The sequence below is a fragment of the Orcinus orca genome, chromosome 14 (genome assembly GCF_937001465.1).
Source record: "Orcinus orca chromosome 14, mOrcOrc1.1, whole genome shotgun sequence".
NCBI lineage: Eukaryota > Metazoa > Chordata > Mammalia > Artiodactyla > Delphinidae > Orcinus > Orcinus orca.
The window spans coordinates 46,547,042-46,568,797 of record NC_064572.1 but is presented as its reverse complement, the minus strand read 5'-3'; the positions used below and the strand labels follow the sequence as shown (position 1 = coordinate 46,568,797).

The 21,756-nt window shown below is 38.6% G+C and overlaps 2 protein-coding genes across 2 annotated transcripts; both read left to right on the top strand.

The window, feature by feature from the left end:
- The first annotated feature begins 329 nt into the window (after positions 1–329).
- Positions 330–17,572, top strand: ZNF487 (zinc finger protein 487). Its single transcript, XM_049697410.1, is given in 7 exon segments — positions 330–445; positions 695–908; positions 1,073–3,004; positions 12,102–12,196; positions 17,017–17,182; positions 17,184–17,297; positions 17,299–17,572. Coding segments are annotated over 5 exon segments (756 nt in total). The 5' UTR covers positions 330–445; positions 695–908; positions 1,073–2,897.
- LOC117197967 (zinc finger protein OZF-like) lies at positions 17,488–21,313 on the top strand. Its single transcript, XM_033412125.2, is given in 2 exon segments — positions 17,488–18,234; positions 18,236–21,313. Coding segments are annotated over 2 exon segments (1,014 nt in total). The 5' UTR covers positions 17,488–17,623; the 3' UTR covers positions 18,639–21,313.
- The last annotated feature ends 443 nt before the right edge of the window (positions 21,314–21,756 follow it).

Here is a 21,756-nt window from a genome sequence, read left to right as displayed (position 1 = left end):
CCTCTGGCGCATGCGCCGCCCTGCGCGCAGCCTCAGTCGGGGTGCGGTGGGCACTGGAGCGCGGTTGGCGCTTGGCCGGTGCGAAAGGCGGCAGAGCTTGAGGGAGGGGCGGGGTTCAGGCCCCTATCCCGGCCAGCGGCAGCTGCTGTAGTGGCTTGTTCGAGTCTGGTCCTTGTACGCTTACCCGCGCCTGCGGGTCCCCAGAGAGGCCGCCGTAGTGTTGGCGGCCACTGTTCTGAGGCCGCCGCGCACTCGGTGAGGACGGCAGGGACTCCTCGCCCTCCCACTGTATTAGTACCGGAAACTGACTCAGAGTGGCTAGCGAGTGCCTCAAGACGGCAGAGCCGGCGGAGGAGGCACATCCACATCTGCTTCCTCCCTAAAAAACAATTCTGCCTAAACGTTGTGCCCGTCCCTGCACTGAGCCAAAGGACATCGCTGTCAAGTATAACGTGGACTCTTTTCTCATGGGGCACTTGTATTTCCGGGATTCTTGGTGTCTCTTCGGGGGTCTGGGATCATAGTTCATAATGGTTAGTTCTGGGGCTGGTATGAACTGTCCAGCCTGTGTGTTTTCAATGGTACTGATTTGAGTTTACTGAAGGACCCACCCAAGATTTGGGGGCACAGGTGTTCCAAGATTTGGGGCGCTCATATAGGTTCCAACTAAAATGATTTTGTCCCTTGGGTTCAGGTCCTGATTCCTAGGAACAAAGCGGATCTTGTGAGGTAAAAGGAATCCCGCCTGGAAGATGGCTCATATGAGTGGAGACCTTCCACCAGGGCTGCAGAACAGAGGAGGATCAAGGCCAAGAAAGAGCAGACCCTAGATTTGCACAGCCGATTGCACCATGCACCATGTGATCCTTGTGCTCTGCAAGCCACCCGTCAGACTGTGAGAACCTGAGGTGTGAGCCAGGTTTCAGGAGAGGGAGCTGGGCTAAGGCAAGGGGCAAGTCTGCCCAGGAAATTATATAGTCTGGGGGAGAGAAATACCACCTACCACTAAGAAAACTTATCTCAGACCTTCCTAACAGCCTTTGACTTCTTTCACATTCTCTATTCTTTCCAGTGCCTGAGGGGGCCTCACCCTATGCCCTTTATCACCCGTGACATTGAGAGACGTGGATGCTTCCTCCATCCTGACTTCACAGACACAGGAAGTAGTGAAGGAAAGAGCTTCCTGGACTACTTGTTTCTGCCTAGGATGAAAGATGAAAACCACTGAGCCCAAGAGGATGAATGACCAGGTCATCCCATTCGTAGCAACCTAGCCAATAGTCAGATTTTCCGACATAGTTAAGTCAAACCCAGTTTCTATTAAAAGACTGAGAAACTACTGCCAAGGTAGTTCAGGACCAAAAGATGTTCTACAGGAGGACATTTTATCCTGCTAGTGTGTGGAGCTTATAGGTAGGAGAATCCAGGAGATGCAAGGCAGATCAGATCTCTTGTGATCTATTCTTTCTTCCTCCAGCCCAACTTTGTAGTTCACTGTGTGTTTCCTCAATCCACAGAAAATGAACAGATCTCAGGTGGTTTGTTTATTTTTTCCCTCCTTTGTTTACAGTGTCTTACATGAGACTTTTTAGGGTTAGTAGGTTAGAATGGAAATACAGAAATAGATGAAAGTCAACTTCAGGGATAATAGGAACACATCAGTATCAGGATGAAGTACTATGCAGTTATATGCAGGTTATATGCTATTACTAGACTATTCTGTGCTATCATTGACCGAATTTGTCTGATTTTTCTGATAGTCAGAAAAAATGCAGATGTTCTTTGTTACATGATTTGCATTGGCCCTTAAAGAAATCATCATGTGAATTCCTCATGAGGCATTAAGAATTCTAAAGAAAATGTTCCTTTCCTAATCTTACTGTAGGTATCATAGTGAATAATCTTTCAGTGACTATGGGAAATGGGTGTAGCCAGCTGCTTGTAATTGCTCCTCAGGGGAAGCAGGACACTTTGTGTCAAAGGAGAACTCAGTCAATTGAGGTTTCCAGGGGCTTCTCACCGTGGTCTTGTAGACCTCTTCCTCATGGTCCCACTTGATCCGGGCATAGAACCAGGGATATCTGCAAGAAAGAATGGATTATGTCACCTTCAGATAATCTTCTCTAATATTATGTATAGATTGTGCTGCAGATAGATTAAAGTTGTATTTTCTGGCACACGCTTCCCCAGTGCCCTTTTACGTTTCAAACTGCATCACTTGTTGGATCTGTATGGTGAGGAACACCGGTGACCTTATTATGACAAATGTCATTGATCTTATAGTATTTGCCTTAATTGAGCATTCTATCCAGTTGACACTCATGTTCAGTCCCTCCTAGAAAGTGTTGATTGGTTTCTGGTCTCTTCCTCTGTGATGATTTCTTTTCTGTTTTCTCAATGGAGTCTTCTTCCTCTTCTTGCCTCTTATTACTGCTTCTCCCAAGGTGTCCATTATTGGTCCCCTATTGTCCTCACTCTCCTGGTCTTGCTGAGTGATCTGTTTTCCTGTCTGGGGATGCATCATTTGCTGGGATGCTTTTCTGGCTCTCCAGCCCAGACCTCTCCCCTACCTTAGACCCAAATGGCCAACTCTCTGCTGGACATCTCTGTATAGCTCTTCTAAAGGCCCGTCATACTCTACAATCCGAAAGGAAAGTTGTTAATAACAGCTCCCCCCACTTTCTCCTTTATTTCCCATCAAATGTTATCACCAGCCAGTCCATCATCCCAGTGAAAAACCCAGTATCTATTTCTAAGTGCTGTCCTTTACCTGCTACCCGCATATCCAGTCAGTGATCAAATCTTGTTACATTCAAGTTGTTAATATTTCTTTCTTTTTTTGAAATTGAAATAAAGCGCACACAGATCCTCGGGGTACAACTTGATGAATTTTTCATATGTGCTACAGCTGGATAGCTATCACCCAGCTCAAGATAAAGGCCATTTTCTGTACCACAGAAGTCTTCTTTTCTTTCCAAGACTGTACTTGCCCACTCATTCAAAGGTAATTATTATTTTGACTTCTGTTATCATATATTACTTTTGTCTCATTTTAAACTTCATACAAATAGAGTCATGTAATATATAATCTGTTACGTCTGACTTTTACTCATCATTATGTTTGAGGTCATCCATGTGTAGCAGTAGTTTGGTTTTTTTCCCATGGTATGAATATACCAGTTTATCTGTTGTGTTCTGAAAGGATATTTGGGTTGTTTACAATTCTGGCTTTTGTACACATGTGCACTTGAATCTGAGGGATAGAAACCTAGGAGTGGAATTGATGGGTCATAGCATGCATACATATGTTTAACCTTGATAGATTCAGCCAAACGGATTTTACAAAGTAGTTGTACTGCTTGATACTCCCGCCAGCGGTATGTGAGAGGTTCTCTTGTGCCATCGCCTTGTTAGCATTTGGTATTGTTTGTGAGGTTTTCTTTTTTCTTTTTTAGTATTTGGTGGGTGAGTGTAATGGTATCTCATTGTGGTTTTAATTTGCATTTCTCAGATTGCTGATCATGCTGAGGATCTTTTCATGTTTTCTAACCATTTTGATATCTTTTTCTTTAAAGCGTGTATCTGTTTTGTTTGTTAAAAAAATTGATAGTTTTTCTGTGCTGTATTAACTTGGATGTTTATATTTCTAGATATGAGTCCTTTGTCAGATATGTGTACTACAGATATCTTCTTTAAGTTTGAGACTTGTTCTGAATTTTAATTAAGTCCAGTTTATCAATATTTTCTTTAATGGTTAGTGCTCTTTGTGTCCTGTTTAAAAAAATTTTTGCCCATCCCGAAGTCGTAAAGGAATTCTCTTATATTCTCATCTAAAAATTAGAATTGTTTTAGCTTTCACATTTAAGTCTATGATCTATTTTGAATTATTAGATACATATACATAAACATATACATATCTTTTTTTGAGCTATGGCTAGTCAGTTCCCACAGTACCATTTATTGAAAAGACCTTCCTTTCCCCACAGAATTGCAGTGGTGTCTGTTAGAAATCAGGTGACCATATGTGTGTATCTCTTTTTGGATTCTTATTTCTGTTGCAGTTGCCTCTTTGTCTACCCTATGCCAGTAGTGCCCTGCCTTATTATTTTAGCGTTATAAAAAGTATTCATATCTGTGGATATAAGTTGTCCACTTTTGTTCTTCAAGATTTACCGTAACTACTTTAAGTCCTTTGTATTTCTTTTTTTCTTTAATTAATTAATTAATTTGGTTGCACTGGGTCTTAGTTGTGGCAGGTGGGCTCCTTAGTTGCGGCTCGCCATCTCCTTAGTTGCGGCACGCAGGCTCCTTAGTTGCAGCAGGCAGTCTCCTTAGTTGCGGCTCCAGGGCTCCTTAGTTGTGGCTCGCCACCTCCTTAATTGTGTGGCACATGGGCTCCTTAGTTGTGGCATGCGAACTCTTAGTTGCAGCATGCATGTGGGATCTAGTTCCCTGACCAGGGAATGAACCCAAGCCCCTGGCATTGAAAGCACAGAGTCTTATCCACTGTGCCCCCAGGGAAGTCCCAGTTCTTTGTATTTCTGTATAAACTTTAAAATCATCTTGTCAACGCCCTGCCCCCCTTCCCACCCTTCCCTGGGAATCTGCTGGAATTTGGTATTGCATTGGATCTATAGATTGATTTGGGAGTTAGGTTATATTAATATTGACTTGAATTTTCAACTCATGAACATGGCATTTCTCTTCATTTACTTAGGTCTCCTTTAATTTTTCTCAGGAATGTTTGATAATTTCCGTGTGTACATGTCTTACTTCTTTTGTTAGATTTATTCTTAGGTAGTTGAAAAATTTTCTCCCTATTTTGGCGTTGCTAGTATATATAGTCAATTTTTGTATACTGAACTTGTTTTCAGTGACCTTACCATTTATTAACTCTAATATTTTATCTGTAGATTATTTTGGAGTTTCCTTCCACACAATTATGTTATATGGATATTTCTTACTTTTTGTCCCATTTAAAAACTTTAATTTCTTTTTCTTTATTGCTGTGGCTAGGAGCTACCATGGAATAGAATAGTACATACTTGTTTTCATCCCAGTCTCAAGGGAAGCATTTCGATATTTTATCATTTAGGATGATACTTGCTGTAACATTTTTGGTAGATGTTCTTGGGGAAGTTTCATTCTACTCGTGGTTTGCTGAAAGTTTTTATCATCCAATGGTGTTGAATTTAATTATTGAGTTGATTGTATGGTTTTCTCCTTTATTCTTTTAATGGATTGATATTAACATACTGATTGATGTAATTCTATTAATGTTTTGATTTTCAAGTGTTAAACCAGCCTATTTTTCCAGGAAAAATTCCCACTTAGTCTTGATATTCTGTCATCTTTGAATGTATTTCATGATAAGTTGTTTAGGATTTTTGTCTTTCTTCATGAGAGAGACTTTTATTTACCTTTTTTATAATGTTTTTGTCATGTTTTATATCAATTGTATATGGCCTCAAAGAAACATGTTAAGTATTTCCTCATTGTCTATTCCCTGGAAGTGTTTGTTGAAGATTGGTATTATTTATTACTTAGTTGTTTGTAAAAATTCACCAGTGAATTTATATAGGGCCTGGATTTTCTTTATGGAAAGTTTTTAAATTATAGATTTAATTTCTTTATATTAGGGAAATTATTTTTTAGAACATGATGTAAGTTGTAGTTGCTTCTTCCCAGCTTGTCATTTGTTATCCCCAGCTGGGAGCAGGTGCTTTTTGTCCCAGGGCAAAGCACAATCATACCAAGGGTTTCTCACATTTTGCTTTACTCTACACAAACTTCCACCTTAAAATTGCTACACTAACCCCCAGCGTTCCCATCCCCCTTACCTTAATACACTATGTATTGTGTATTAAGGCACTGCTCCAACACACTCTTCCAAAACACTTCTCATCCAACACTACAGTTTCATTATTACTATGCTGTTTATTGTCTGTTTTTCCCTTCCTGAATGAATATAACTCTCCTGAAGACTGGAGGGGGACGTCATTGTTTTTCACTGTTGTAGTCTAAGTGCATAATAAGTATTGAAAAGTCGCTAGGTGAATGAATGAATGAACTTTCATGTGCCGTTTTGTTTTAGGTGTTTCCTTTGTAAGCACCATGTAGCTCAATCGTTTTAATCCAATCTAAGATTTTCTACCTTTTTGTAACAGACTTAATATGTTATTACTTGGGTGCTTCCTTGTCTTTTGTTTTGTGTTTTATACTTATTCATTCAAATATATATTTTTATATAGTGTGAGGTATAATTTTTTTTTTAACAAGTAGGCACTGTACATATATTTGACTCAATTCTGGGACTTTTTCTTGTCACTGATGTATTTTTCTTTTGATTAGAGGAGCTTTGTAATAAAAAGTAATATCCCTTTATAGTTTTTATTTTGAACATACCTTTTTCCCCTTTTGAATTAAAAACATTATATCCGGGGCTTCCCTGGTGGCGCAGTGGTTGAGAATCTGCCTGCTAATGCAGGGGACACGGGTTCGAGCCCTGGTCTGGGAAGATCCCACATGCTGCAGAGCAACTGGGCCCGTGAGCCACAATTACTGAGCCTGCGCGTCTGGAGCCTGTGCTCCGCAACAAGAGAGGCCGCGATAGTGAGAGGCCCGCGCACCGCGATGAAGAGTGGTCCCCGCTTGCCACAACTAGAGAAAGCCCTTGCACAGAAACGAAGACCCAACACAGCAAAAATAAATAAATTAATTAATAAACTCCTACCCCCAACATCTTCTAAAAAACAAACAAAAAAAACCCCAAAAAACATTATATCCGGTATATTTCCTCCCCCTCTTGTAAAAATTTTTAGGCACAACAACCAAAAAATTGTTTGCTAAATTAAATTGTCTTAAAGTTTTATGTTAGTTTTCTTCCCCCCCAACCCCAGTTTTGCCCATTTTATGTATGAGACATACTGAAAAAAAATGCTTTTGGTTTAATTTAGTCTTCCTCATTTATTTTGGCTTTATTTTAATTTTATTCACTTAAGATTTTATCCTTATTTTTTCATACTTTTTTGATTTGTTTTTTATTTTTCATATTTCTTTCAGCTAAACATGAAGTTCATAATTATTTTCAGTCTTTATTTAAAAAATAAGTTAAAGACAATTTTTCTCTGTGACAGCTTTAGTTTTAGGTCTTAAGTTTTCATGTAATAAATTTTCCCCTTTGTTTCTTTCTAGGACAGTAGTAATTTGGATGTTGGTTACTTTTCTTTGATCTAAAGTTTTTAATTTGGAGAATGTCTTATTTTATGAGTTAATGACTTTTTAGTGAATTTTTAAAATTTTGGTTTTATAGGTCATAATCAGACAAAGTAGCTTGTAAAACCTCTGATTTGTAGGGTTTAGCAATATTGTCTCTGAAAGCACAGCATAACATAACGATTATAAGTGGTGCTTTATTTTCAGATGACCTAGTTCAAATTTAGGGTGACTGGGAAGTTGGGTAACCTCTTTCTGCCTCAATTTTCTTATCTGTTAAATGGGAAAAATAGTATCTATGTTATAGGTTTGTCCTGAGTATGAGATAGTATGTATTTAAAATATTGTATGAAAGACATTTTTCTAAGTAACTGAATTTTAACTATCATTAGTAATTACCTGAACACGTGAGTTCAACAAACTCCATTTGATAGTCCTTTCTTGTTGATAGAGATATATTGCCTCTTACCGTGATTGTGGTTTGTTTTCTTTAACCAAATTATCTTGTAACTGTAGCAGTTTTTCTTTTATCTATTTGGACATATACAGATTTGACTTAAACCTTGATTAATTTTTACCATTTATCGTTACATGGTATCTGCCTTTGCCCCATTGAAGTTTAAGGCTGCAAATTCTGCTTAATCTGATATAAATAAGACCATGCTTGCTTCCTTTTATTTGCGTTTTCTTGTAGTATTTTGTCCATTCCTTCTTTTTTAACCATTCTTTATCACTTTGTTTTAGATTTATTTTTTGTAAACAACAAATGGCAACATTTGGGTTTTTTTTAAAGACTAATATGGCATGTTAGTCTTGCATAAGAAATATATCCATTCCCATTTTCTGTGATAATTCGTATATTTGGTTTTATATATCTGTCTTAGTTTACTACATATTATTTTTGAGTATAACATAATGCAATATATATCAATTTATACTATTAATTATACTTCTTTAGAATCTTTACTTTTTCTGGTATATTCAAATTTGTCATTGCTTCATTTTTCTTCTCTGTTAATTTGGTAGTTTTCTGATTTTTAGTTCTCATAGCTACCAACCCACACCTAAATATTATAACTGAGCCATATCTACTAACATATCAGATTACTTTGTTGCTCTTCTGCTGTTCCATGGTGTAGTGATTGTTACTGCTCTTCCTCCAGCCCCTCTTAGATGACCTTCGAAAGTTTCAATCCACCCATTACTCCTCCCCACACCCAGTCTCCATTTTAATAATTTTTTTTTTTTTTTTTTTTTACGGTACGCGGGCCTCTCACTGTTGTGGCCTCTCCCGTTGCGGAGCACATGCTCCGGACGCGCAGACTCAGGGGCCATGGCTCATGGGCCTAGCTGCTCTGCGGCATGTGGGATCCTCCCGGACCGGGGCATGAACCCGTGTCCCCTGCATCGGCAGGCGGACTCTCAACCACTGCGCCACCAGGGAAGCCCCATTTTAATAATTTATCAGTATATTACTGGCTCTGTTCTTACGGAGAGTCTCTTCTGTTTCAGGAGGTCTTCTTTAATATTATGTTATACATTTCAAATCATGTTAATATTATCCATCTAGTTGTAACCATGTTTCAATAACAAGCTCTATTGTTTCTCACTCCTTCCCCTTGCTTGAGACTTGCTTGGCAGCTTGTTAGTACCTCCTTAGCGTTTTCTCTGCAGAGATTACAGGGGTGATTTATTCCTCGAGGTCCTGCTCATTTGAACACATCTGGTTTTGGGCCTGTCATATGAAAGACAATTTATTTATGTATAATATTCCTGGATTGAAATTCTTTTCTCATAATCTCATTGTCTTTTTGCTTTCACCCCTGCAGAGGAGAAGTCTGAAGCTAGGATGCTTTTCTTTACTTTGTGAGTCAGCTGTTCTTTCATCTAGAAGCTCTTAAGAGTTTATCCTTGTCATTCAGAATTATATAAATGTATGCCTCAGTGTGTCTTTTCATTAATTCTGGGTTGGTGGTTTTCTTCCTTCAACACTTTAGATATTTCACTCCATTCTCTCCTTGCTTGCATTGGATTCTGGCTTGGATTCTGAGAAGTCGGTTGTAATTCTTATCATTGTTCCTTTGTAGGTAAGGCTCACATTCCACCAACCCCTGGGGCCCAATACCACCCCCACCCCTTCTTTGCTTTTTTCAAGATCTTTTGGATTTGGTTTTCTGCAGTTTGAGTAAGACAGGTTGAGATGTGGTTTTGGGGGCATTTATCTTGCTTGATATTCTCTGAGTTTCCTGGATTTGTCATTAATTTTGGAATGTTTGGTTATTACTACTTAAGGTATTTCTTCTGCTCTGTTCCTTCTTCTTCTGGTATTATAATTATGCATATATTATGCATTTTAATGTTGTGCCACAGTTCTTGGATGTTCTGTTTTTTCATTCGTTTTCTTTTCACATTTCAGTCTGTGAAGTTTTTGTTGACCTATTTTCAAGTTCACTGGTTGTTTCCTTGGCCTGTTGTGTGATGAGTCCATCAGAGGCATTCCTTGTTTCTATTACTGTGGTTTTGACTTGGAGCATGTACTTTAGATTTTTTTCTAGAATTTCTATTTCTCTGCTTATATGACTCATTTATACTTGAATGTTGTCTAATTTTTTTCATTCAACTCTTTAACATGTTAATTATCGTTATTTTACACTCCCTGTCTGATAATTCCAACATTTGTGTTGTATCTGAGTCTGGTTCTGATTATTACTTTGTCTCTTCTTCGTGTGTTTTTTATTACTTTTTGGTATGTATTGCAACTGTTTTTTGAGAGCTGGACATGTATCTGGTGATAGAACTGAGGTAAATAAATTTTTAGTGTGAGGATTTGTGTTAGTCTGGCTAGGAGTTGGGCTGTGTTTAATGTTTGTTGTAGCTGTAGGCGCCAGAGCCTTCAAATTCCTTTAGTGTCCTTGTTTTTGACTTCCCTAGATCACTGGTTTTTCAGCTTTGGTGTCTCATACCTAGAGGGCTTATTAAAACACTGTTCACTAAGTCCCATGCCCAGAGTATCTGTTTCTGTAGATGCCTTAATCTAATGCTGCATAAGAAAGCACTGCAATATTTCGCAGCTTAAAGGCAACAAGAAACACTTATTGTCTCACGTAGGGGTCTCATGAGGCTGCAGCCATCTGAAGGCTTGACTGGGGCTGGAGGATTGGCTTCTGTGATGGCTCACTCACATGGCTAGCAAATTAGTATTGATGTTTGACAGGAGGCCTCATTTTTTTCCCCATGTAGACTTCTCCATAGGGCTGCTTGAGTGTCCTCATGATATGGCCGCTGGCTTTACCCAGAGAAAGTGATCCATGAAGGAACAAAGTGGAAGCAGCAGTGTTCTTCTGTGACTTGGCCTCATTGGTCATACTCTGTTATTTCTGCAACATTCTATTGGTTACAGAGGTCAGCCCTATTTAATGTGGGAGAGGATTGTACAAGGGCATTGGGGGAGGAGGTGATGACCATCTTGGACACTGGCTATCATAGTAGGTCTGGAATGGGGCTTGAGAATTTTGCATTTCTAACAAGTTCCCAGCTGATGCTGATGTTGTTGACTTATGGACCACACTTTGAGAACACTGCCCCAGGGAGTACCCAAGAAAAGCTATTGGAATGTGGGAAGGAATTATTAGCATATCGATGTTCAGATATTTGTGTTTTAAAAATAAGAATGAGATTTCATGTACATATAAAGATATAAATAGCCATGCTGGATGAGTGCTCAAACTTTAATTAAGGGGTAAATGATCAAATGTTTTGAAACCCTTAGGCCGGAGGACATATCCACAATAACTTGTAATCTTGCTTATAATCTTGCTCTTAATTATGTCTGTGAGGCTTTATCTTAATACATCTCAAACCCTTTTCTCCTACTGTATAGTTCCATTAACTTATCAAGTATTCTTTTTTTTTTGAGCCATGTGTTTTCAAATTTAGCAAGTATTTTTTAATGCTTCCATGCCTTTTTTTGTGTCGTTGGCCCATATTTATAAAGAATATGTGATTCATGTGTCAAGACTTAATACTTTACTCCTCCATAAAACTCAACCTGATAATACAAAATAAAACTTAACATTTCTTCCCCCTTTGCAACTACCCATTTACCTTTCAGAGACTTTTTATCATTGCTTCTATAAAATTTATTGCAGATATTTATGTTTAAATATGTTTTCTGACCTGAATATAAACTCCTTGAGAGCAGGATTAACCTTTTATTTTTCTTTGTATTCCCAGAAATTGGGACAGTTCCTGGAACACTGGCAGGAACTCCTATGCTCTTTGTATGAATTAAGAAATTAATACACTGGCCAGACCTTATACCATGATTCCTCATTTTCCCACAACATATAGTACTGAGAGAAGGGATCCTACATTGCATTTTCTCTTCAACTATTAATTGTGAACATGACCAGGTGTTAGATCCCCAACATATTGCATGCTATTCAGTTCTGGTCACTGTAGATTGAACACAGATGTGCTGTTTCAGGGGCCAGTGTCATTTGAGGATGTGAGTATGGGCTTCACTCAGGAGGAGTGGCAGCACCTGGACCCTGCTCAGAGGACCCTGGACAGGGACATGATGTTGGAGAACTATAGCCACCTCATCTCAGTGGGTAGGGATTGTATAATTTGTAACTCCAAACAATATTTGTTTCCTTTTTAGCTGCTGATATAGGTGGTTTCTTTGTAGAGATTAATAATTTATAGATTTGAAATTCAGGAGTCAAAGGTGATCCCTTTCGGGCACTACAAAGAACACTTGTGTTCTCTTCCCCAGTGAAATGTTCCAGTGGATTTATTTTCGTGCAGGCTAACTTTGTCCTCCTTTAAAGGTCCTGAACCTCAGGCCACCTGGTCCAAGTCCTGTGTCATTTTCCATTCACAAGGTATTGTGTTACCAAACCAGAGGTGATTTTCAAATTGGAGCAAGGAGAAGAGCCATGGATGCTAGAGGAAGAGTCCCAAAGTCAGAGCCACCCAGGTGAGTTAGCATAGACTTTACTGTAACCTGGGAGAAACTGGATCCCAGGGAGTTAGTTCAGATGTTGGCATGTTTGAGATTTTTTAGGAAATTTTTTTTAGAGTTAATAGAACTTTGGAAGTGACCAAGAATAATTGGCCTTCGTGCCTCAGATGCATATATCACCCTGGCGGATAAGAGCTAAATGGTTTCTTTTTGGGTTTTCTTCCAAAAATCCAATCCTTGCCTCTCTCATTTTAAATATTTGTTATTCTTTCTACATCAATTTCATTTGTCATCTTTTAATCATATATTATGTATTAATTCACTAAGTATTAATTTGACATCTACCATATGCCAGGTTTGTCTGTGTGCTGGGGTTGCAACTGCTAACAATATAATGACTGCATTTTAGTCATTAAAAGAGAATGAAATGTGGTACTCTTTATGAAAGTGATCAGGAAAGAGCCTCTTTAAGATCAATATTATAATTAACACAGATCTGAATGGAGGGGGCCAGTGGATTTTGAATATTCCAGCCAGATGGTATACCCTGTGCCATGAACTTGAGGCCGGAGTGTTTAGTGTCTGCAGAACAGGATAGCATTTGCCAGGATGAATAGAGATCAGAGAGTTAGAGATGATATCAGAGAGGTAGTTGGTGCCAGTATTTGGCTTTACTGGCTATCGAAAGCTCCTTAATTCTTTTTTTTTTTAAAGATTTATTTATTATTTATTTATTTAATTTTTTTTTTGCTGCATCAGGTCTTATTTGTGGCACGCAGGATCTTTATTGAGGCGCGTGGGATCTTTCATTGTGGTGTGTGGGCTCTTTGTTGTTGTGCACAGGCCTCTCTCTAGTTGTGGCGGTGGGTTTTCTCTTCTCTAGGTGTGGCTTGCAGGCTCCAGGACGCATGGCCTCTGTAGTTGTGGTGCGCAGGTTCCAGAGTGCATGGGCTCTGTAGTTTGCAGCATGCAGGCTCTAGTTGAGGTGCATGAGCTCAGTAGTTGTGGCACGCGGGCACATTGTGGCATGTTGCCCCACGGCATGTGGGATCTTAGTTCCCTGACCAGGGATTGAACCCGCATCCCCTGCATTGGAAGGTGGATTCTTTACCACTGGACCACCAGGGAAGTCCCGAAAGCTCCTTAATTCTAATTGAGATGGAGTCATTGGAAGGTTTTGAGCAAAGGAGCACATGTTCTGATTTGCTTCATGTATACCCCTGGCTGCTCTACAGTGGAAATGTTGACAGAGGGGGTGGGGAGGAGGGATGAGTAAAGTCAAGGAGAGCAGTTAGCAGTTCTCCATGTGAGGGATTGTGGTGCCTTAATACCGGCTTGGAAATAGAAAGTAAAGTGACATGATTGGATTCTTGATGTATTTTGAAGTTGTAGCCAAAACAGGATTTGTTGTTAGATTGGATTATGGGTATGAGAAAAAGAATAATCAAGAGAAAAACTGAAAGGTTTTTTTTCCTGAGGCACTAGATGTCTGGTAGTACCTTTAACTCAGACAGGGGAACTTGAAGAGAAGCAGTTCTGGGAGGAAACAAGTAAAGATATGGGTACGTTTATACAAATATTATCTGTATAAATTACAGATGATCCCCAAATTACAGTGATTCAACTCATGATTTTTTGACTTCATGGGTTCAAAAGCAATACCCATTCACTGGAAATTGTACTTTGAATTTTGATCTTTTCCCTGGGCCAGCGATATGTGGTGGTAAGATACTCTCTTGTGATGCTGGGTAGCAGCAGTGAGCCGTAGCTTCCAGTCAACCACATGACCACGAGGGTAAACAACCTTACAACCATCCTGTACCCATACAACTGTTAGTACAGTATTCAGTGAACTGCATGAGATATTCAACGCTATTATAAAATAGGCTTTGCATTAGATGATTTTGCCCAACTCTAGGCTAATGTAAATGTTCTGGGCACGTTTAAGGTAGGCTAGTCTAAGCTATGATGTTCAGTAGATTAGGGGTATTATATGCATTTTTGACTTTTGATATTGCCAAGTTACAATAGGTTTATGGGGACATAACCTCATTGTAAGGCAAGGAAGATCTGTAGTAGCAATGTTCTGTTGAGTATAAAAACAACAAAAATAAAATATTGAAAAACAATAGCATGTAAATAATTTATCAGTTGACCAGACTGGTGTTCTAAAATCCTTTTATTTTTTAGAAGTGTTGTTGAGTTAAATATGAATGGTAAAATTTAATGAGTAAATGCTAGCAGAAAGTAATGTGTAACTTCTAAACTTTTGAAGGTAAGAAAATAGAAAAGAAAAAATATACATATATTAGATCAGACCAAAAAAGAACAATGAAAGAGAGGGGAAAAGCAGTAAAAATTAGAAGAAGTGGAAACTGTAAGTGAAATGAAGGAAACCAACCTATATATTTTAGTAATTACAATATATTCAAAAGGACTAAACCCTCTTGTTAAAAGACAGATATTGTCAATTTGGATTTTTTACAAATATAGGTATATGGTGTTTGAAAAGTACATATGAAATATAAAAAGAAATAATGGACTGTATTCCATTATTGGAATGTAGAAAGGAATAATGATATACTTCAAATATTAAACAAAATAGAATATTAACCCTTGGTATACCATCAGGGATCCAGTGTACCCAATTTTTGTTTTTGAATTTCTTTTTGAAACAGTTCTAATTATTTGCAAGGGTTGTTGTTTTATGACCTTCATAATTTCTTATAAATTAAAATAAAATTTTAACTTGAATGAACAAAGAGAAAATTTACTTATATTTTTAAATGGAATAAAACTCAGTTTATCTTGCAATTTCCACATGGGTGACTTGGTCCCATTTATAAATCTAAGAAATATGGGATTGTTGTGATCTTATTTTAAAGTATTTTGAAATGTTTTGCTACTTCATCCCCCTAGCAATTATTCCAACATTACTCATCAGTTATGTTCAATAGTGCTAAAATACACTAAAATATAAGAAAATGAATGATGGAATTTCTTGGAAGGATAATGCAATAGTGAGGTAAATCCTCACCATTATATCATCCTTCAGTTTTCTTATTCAGTTCTCTGAAGTATTGCTTCAGCTGTAATGAAGGGATGAAAGAAATCTGGAGACCTTATTTGTTGTTTCTTTTTAAAATTTTATTTATTTATTTTTTGGCTGCGTTGGGTCTTTGTTGCTACATGCGGGCTTTCTCTAGTCGCAGCTAGCAGCTGCGCGGGCTTCTCTTGTTGCAGAGCATGAGCTCTAGGCATGCAGGCTTCAGTGGTTGTGGCTTGTGGGTTCAGTAGTTGTGGTGCATGGGCTTAGTTGCTCCATGGCACGTGGGATCTTCCTGGACCAGGGATTGAACCCATGTCCCCTGCATTGACAGGTGGATTCTTAACCGCTGCACCACCAGGGAAGTCCCCCTTATTTGTTCTTTCTTTCTTTCTTTAGATTTCATTGAATATAGTTGAGAATTTAGAATTTTTATTTTCTGCCTTTAATTGCAAAGGGCAGAAAATTGACATAAGGATACTTTCCACAATTATTAGACAAATCAGAAGATGAGTGTAAAGAGATAGGGAAAAGTACTCTAGACCCTAATAACGGTGGATAATTGATTGTATAAGTGAAATTCAGACTGTAAGTTTTTTTTAATAAATTTTATTTATTTATTTATTTATTTAATTTATTTTTGGCTGCATTGGGTCTTTGTTGCTGCACACAGGCTTTCTCTAGATGTGGCGAGTGGGGGTTACTCTTGGTTGTGGCACACGGCCTTCTCATTGCGGTGGCTTCTCTTGTTGCGGAGCACAGGCTCTAGGCACGTGGGCTTCAGTAGTTGTGGCACGCAGGCTTCAGTAGTTGTGGCTTGCAGGCTCTAGAGCGTAGGCTCAGTAGTTGTGGCGCACAGGCTTAGTTGCTCCGCAGCATGTGGGATCTTCCTGGACCAGGGCTCAAACCTGTGTCCCCTGCATTGGCAGGCAGATTCTTAGCCACTGCATCACCAGGGAAGTCCCCAGACTGTAAGTTTTAGATGATATGCTAGATGAATAAAGATGTGCCTCTGATCCTATTGTAAGAATAGCCTGAATGTATACTTCATTTAGGCACTACTATTCATTGTGAATCCCCATGAGAATGCAAATATAGCCTAGGCAATAGTTTTCCTTTTAACTCTAATGAAAATGAGTACTTTCTGAAATTTAATTTGGTGGTGTTATGTGGAATAGAAAAGAGGAGGATGAGGTTGTAAGCATGTACATTAGTGAGGCTCTTGCTTTGATAACGACTAGGCCCTGATTTAATTGTTCCGAGTCTAATTGTTCCTTGATATCTCCCCTTACCATCATGTCTATTAATTTTCCTTGTGATTCTACTTAATATTTGTTGAGTTGTTAGGCTGATTCTATTACCTGTAAGTTCCCCACCCCAAGATTAAGCAGTCATTCAAACATTTTAAATTTATTGTTTGTGTTTATTTCAAATTCTCTATTTTTGAATGTCACAGTTAAATTCAGGTATAATTGGCATACAACATTTTAGTGTCAGGTGTACAATGTAATGATTTGATATTTGTATATATTGCAAAATGATCACCACACTAAACCTTTTTGAAGTGTCAAATTATTGCATTTTGTCGCCAGATTCCCCATTTTTCACTACTGCAAGTTATTTATTTATTTTTCAAACCTAGAGGAGCAAGGCAGTATGCCCTTGAGATTACTTTCATAGCAAATGACTGGGCTAGAATAAGACATATGAATATGTCTTCTCTTCATAAGAAATATATTAACATGTATAAACTATGGCAAATTATTTTCATTTCTGTACTTCTGCATAGTTGACCTGATGGAGAAGAGCCAGGAAAAGGAAGACCAGCATTGGTGGAAAGTTGATTTTGTCAACAACAAAACACTGACTAAAGAGAGAAATAGTGTATTAGGAAAAGCATTTTCTCTGGGTACAAACTCTATTTTATCAAGAAAAATACCTGGTAAATATGACTCATGGAATGAATTTGGATTCTCTTTCAGAATTAATCATTAGTAATAGACACTCCTTTGTAAGGCAGCCTTATGAGTTTAATACACATGGGAAATTACTCCTCTGTACAAAGCACAGGTCATTCTAGAGAGAAATCTTTAGAATATGATAGAACTGGAAAAGCCATTAGTCAAAATAAGGACATATTTCAGCATCAAGATACTCAAACTCTGAAGCTTTCTTCTGAATATAGTGAATGTGGGAAAGCCTTCAATGAGGGGGCAACTTTCATTACCCATAAGAGAGCAAGCTCATGGGAGAAGCCCTATGGAGGTAATGAACATGTCAAAGCCTTTTCTGATAGACCAACATTCATCAGGGAACTCATACAAGGGAGAATCACTATGAATTGAATGATTGCGGGAGGTGGTCTGTTGGTGAGAAGTCAACTTTAAATAAGCACTATGGAGTTATCATGGGGAAGAGATACTGTGAGTGTATTGAAAGTGAATAGTTTCAGAAAGAAGTCACTCCTTCAGCGAATTTATAAAGGAGAGAAAACCTTTAACTGTTATGAAGATTGGGAAGTATTCTGCAAGAACCCAAATTTCTTGCAGCATCAAGAAACGCATATAGGGAAAGAAGTCTATAAAATTAATCAGTGTGCTACTGCATTTTACAAGAAGCCAAAGCTTCCTACATATCAGAAAACAGATGTAAGAGAAAAACTCTATGAATGTAGTGAATGTGGGAAAACCTTCAGCCATAAGTCATCTCTCATCCTACATCAGAGGATACACAGAGGGGAGAAATGCTATGAATGCACCAAATGTGGGAAAACCTTTGGGTATAGGTCAGGCCTCGCAGTACATCAGAGAACACACACAGGGGAGAAACCCTGTGAATGTAATGAATGTGGAAAAAATTTCTGTGAGAAGTCAAATCTCCATGTACATCAGCGAACACACAGAGGGGAGAAACCCTATGAGTGTAATGAATGTCAGAAAGCCTTCAGTGATAGGTCAGCTCTCACAGTACCTAAGGGAATACATACCGGGGAGAAACCCTATGAATGTAAGGAATTTCTCCCAGAAGTCAAACTTCATTAATCATCAGAGGACTCACACAGGAGAGAAACCCTATGGATGTCACAAATGTGGAAAATCCTTCTCTGTGAAGTTGAAACTGAGGGAACATCAGAGAACACACACAGGAGAGAAGCCTTATAAATGTAATGAGTGTGGGAAAACTTTCTACCATAAATCATCCCTCACAGTACATCAGAGAACCCACACAGGGGAGAAACCCTATGAATGTAACCAATGTGGGAAAACCTTCTACCAGAGTCATTCCTCACAACACATCAGAGAACACACTAGGGAGAAACAGTACAGGTGTAATGGAACCTTTCACCAGCATCTCGATTTCAGTAAACAGCAGAGAAACAGCACTAAGAAGAAACCCCTGTCAACATCCTGAAACCTTCACCCTCTTGTTGGACTCATTGCATAGCAGAAACAACTTGGGACTGAGGTGGGGGACCCAGTATATATGAGAAATCTTTTGCCTAGAAGTGACATTTCATTGAGTAACAAATAATATTTGATAACTTTATTAATATTTTGAAGATGTTACAGTGTCAAAAAAAGTTTAAAAAGGAGGCCTTTTGCAGAATATGTATAAGTATGCTATGTAGAGAAACTTTTCATGATAGGTTTGCTTATTGGAATGCAGCATTGTAGGAAGTATATGTATATTTGCTTAATAACTCATAAAGTTTTTATTTCATAATTTTAATATGAATATGAAGTGTATAAGTTGTCCCATACTTAATACCTATGTAATTTTTTGTTTTAATTGAAATTTTTATTGAGATAATTGTAAATTGTAAGATGCAGTTGTAAGAAGTAATACAGAGAGACCTCATGTACCCTGTACCCTGTTTCCCCCAATGGTAACATCTTGTAAAAATACAGTACAAATATCAGCCAGGATAATGACATTATTGATATAATCCACCAATTAGTTCAGAATTTCTCAATTTTATTTGTACTCATTTATGTGTAGGTATATTTAGTTCTGTGCGATTTTATCACATGTGTAGGTTTATGTATCCACCATTGGCTGTGGCATCTGTTGACTGTGTTATCTATGACCACAGATATTTCATGATATTCAGGGGTTATTAGTTTCTCCGGTATTATAATTATGTTTTTCAAAAGAGTCTCTATATTTTAGAGATAGAAAAATAACATATGCTGCAGCATTCAGATAATTGAAATACAGGCAACAATACCATGAGCTTGGAGATATATATGTATTTAATTGGATCATCTGTTCTTTCATTTCCAGGATTTGTTTTTATAACTTGTATATTTATTTGTTGACTACATTAGGTTACAAATACTTTCTCCTAGACTGTGGCTTATCTTTTAATTTTATTTATGCTATATTATACTGTATAGAAGTTTTAAGTTTTGATGCAAATATAACAATCTTTCTTAGGTCTAGAAATTCTTTTCTAGACTGAGGTTGCAAAGATATTCTTCCAAAAGACTGAAGTTTTGCTTTTCATGTTTATATTTTTAAATCTGTCTGGATTTTTTTTTTTTGGCGGTACGCGGGCCTCTCACTGTTGTGGCCTCTCCCGTTGCAGGGCACAGGCTCCGGACACGCAGGCTCATCGGCCATGGCTTACGGGCCCAGCCGCTCCGCGGCATGTGGGATCTTCCCGAATTGGGGCACGAACCCATGTCCCCTGCATCAGCAGGTGGACTCTCAACCACTGCGTCACCAGGGAAACCCTGGAATTTTTTTTTTAATGGTATAAATTAGTGATCTACTTTCTTTTTTTTTGCAAATGGAAAAGTCAGTTGTCTCAGGGCCACTTTTGAAAGTCTGTATATTCGTTTTCCAGGGCTGCAGTAACAAAGTACCACGAACTGGGTGGGTTAAAATAATAGGAATTATTCTTCCAGTTCTGGTGATTAGAAGTCTGAAACCAAGATGTCAGCAGGGCCATGCAGTCTCTGAAGGCTCACGGGGAGAATCTCTTCCATGCCTTTCTCTCAGCTTCTGGTGGTGGCTCTCCATCCTTGGTGTTCCTTGGCTTACAGCTGCATAACTCCAATCTTTGTCTCCACTGCCTCATGCATTCTCCCTTCCTGTGTCTAGGTCTCTGTGCCCCTTTTGGAGCCAGCAAGGCCATGGCCCTGTCTGCTTGCCCAGAACCTCAGGCGCAGCCTAGTTGCCTCAAACCTAGCTCCTGCCGATGCGCAGCACACACTGGTGGAACTGAGCAAAACCCTGCACCCACCCCTATCCCCCTGCCAAGGACAAAGGCCCCTCCATATCCCCTGCCTCTTATTTACAAAAAAGTACTAGATCTATGGCTAGCACAATTTCAAGAACTTGGCCTTAAGAGAACGGGATTAACACTGTTGCTCATAATAATCTGTATCTTTGTGGGCATCAAAATAATCATAGCTTGTTCTGCCCGTATATGTAAATGGTCAACTACAATTGTCAGTAAAGACATACTACAGACCCGTGTCGACATCTTCCACTCTAAGTATATGGTGCCCTATGTCAGCATGAAGTTACAGAAGACAGACCTTCGACCATAATCCAATAAAAATGGAATGATGTTCTGACAAGTGGGGATTTGTAAGCAGCTTTTGGCAGGAAAAAGCTCTTTGCCGGAAAGAGCTCTCTGCCAGAGGCCGCTTTTGTCTTGTCACTAACCTTAAACCAGGTGCCCCCATGCTCTACTTATCTCTGGCCCTATTGATCACATAATACCTTGCCTAATCTGTTGGTTCTTTCCATAGATCAAAGAAGTAGAAATGAATAAGTAATTAACACATGACCCGATCTCTTCCCTAGCTTCCCCTTCAGTAATCTTGCGAGAACGAACTGTGTGAACAAGACAGTATTGAAAGAAAGATCATAAGAAGTCAACAAACCTGCATGATAAGCCTGCATTCAGTGGGGGATGGCGATGCCTCTGACCTCCTATCTCAAGGATTAACTGAGATTACTTACCTTTTCCCTTTAAGAACTTCTCATGGCTGAGCAGAATCTTGGGAGGTGGTTTTTGGGGAGTCGACCATCTCCCCAGCATTCTGATTAAAAGCAACTTTCCTTTCTACCAACATTTGTCTCTCTTGAGTATTGATTTCTGAGCAGCAAGCATCCAGACCTGATTTGGTAACACTGGGACGGCAGTACAAGGTGTGCGGAGGGTGGGGGTCTTTTCTTTTTATTGCCTTGTTGCACAGGCTAAACATCTGGGACAACGTTGACTACAAGTGGTGAGTAGACATCTTTGCCTTGTTCCCAGTCTTAGGAGGAAACCGCTCTTTATTTCACCATAAAATATGATGTCAGATATATGTTATTCCATAAATGCCCTTTATTAGATTGAGGATGATTCCTTTAATTCCTAATTAATTGACAGTTTTAAATCATGAATGTGTTGAATTTTTTCAAATGCTTTTTCTACATTATAAAGATATGGTTTTTCTTTTTTAGTATGTTAATATAATGAAATACATTGATTTTGAATGCTAAGGCAACCTTGCATTTCTAGGATAAA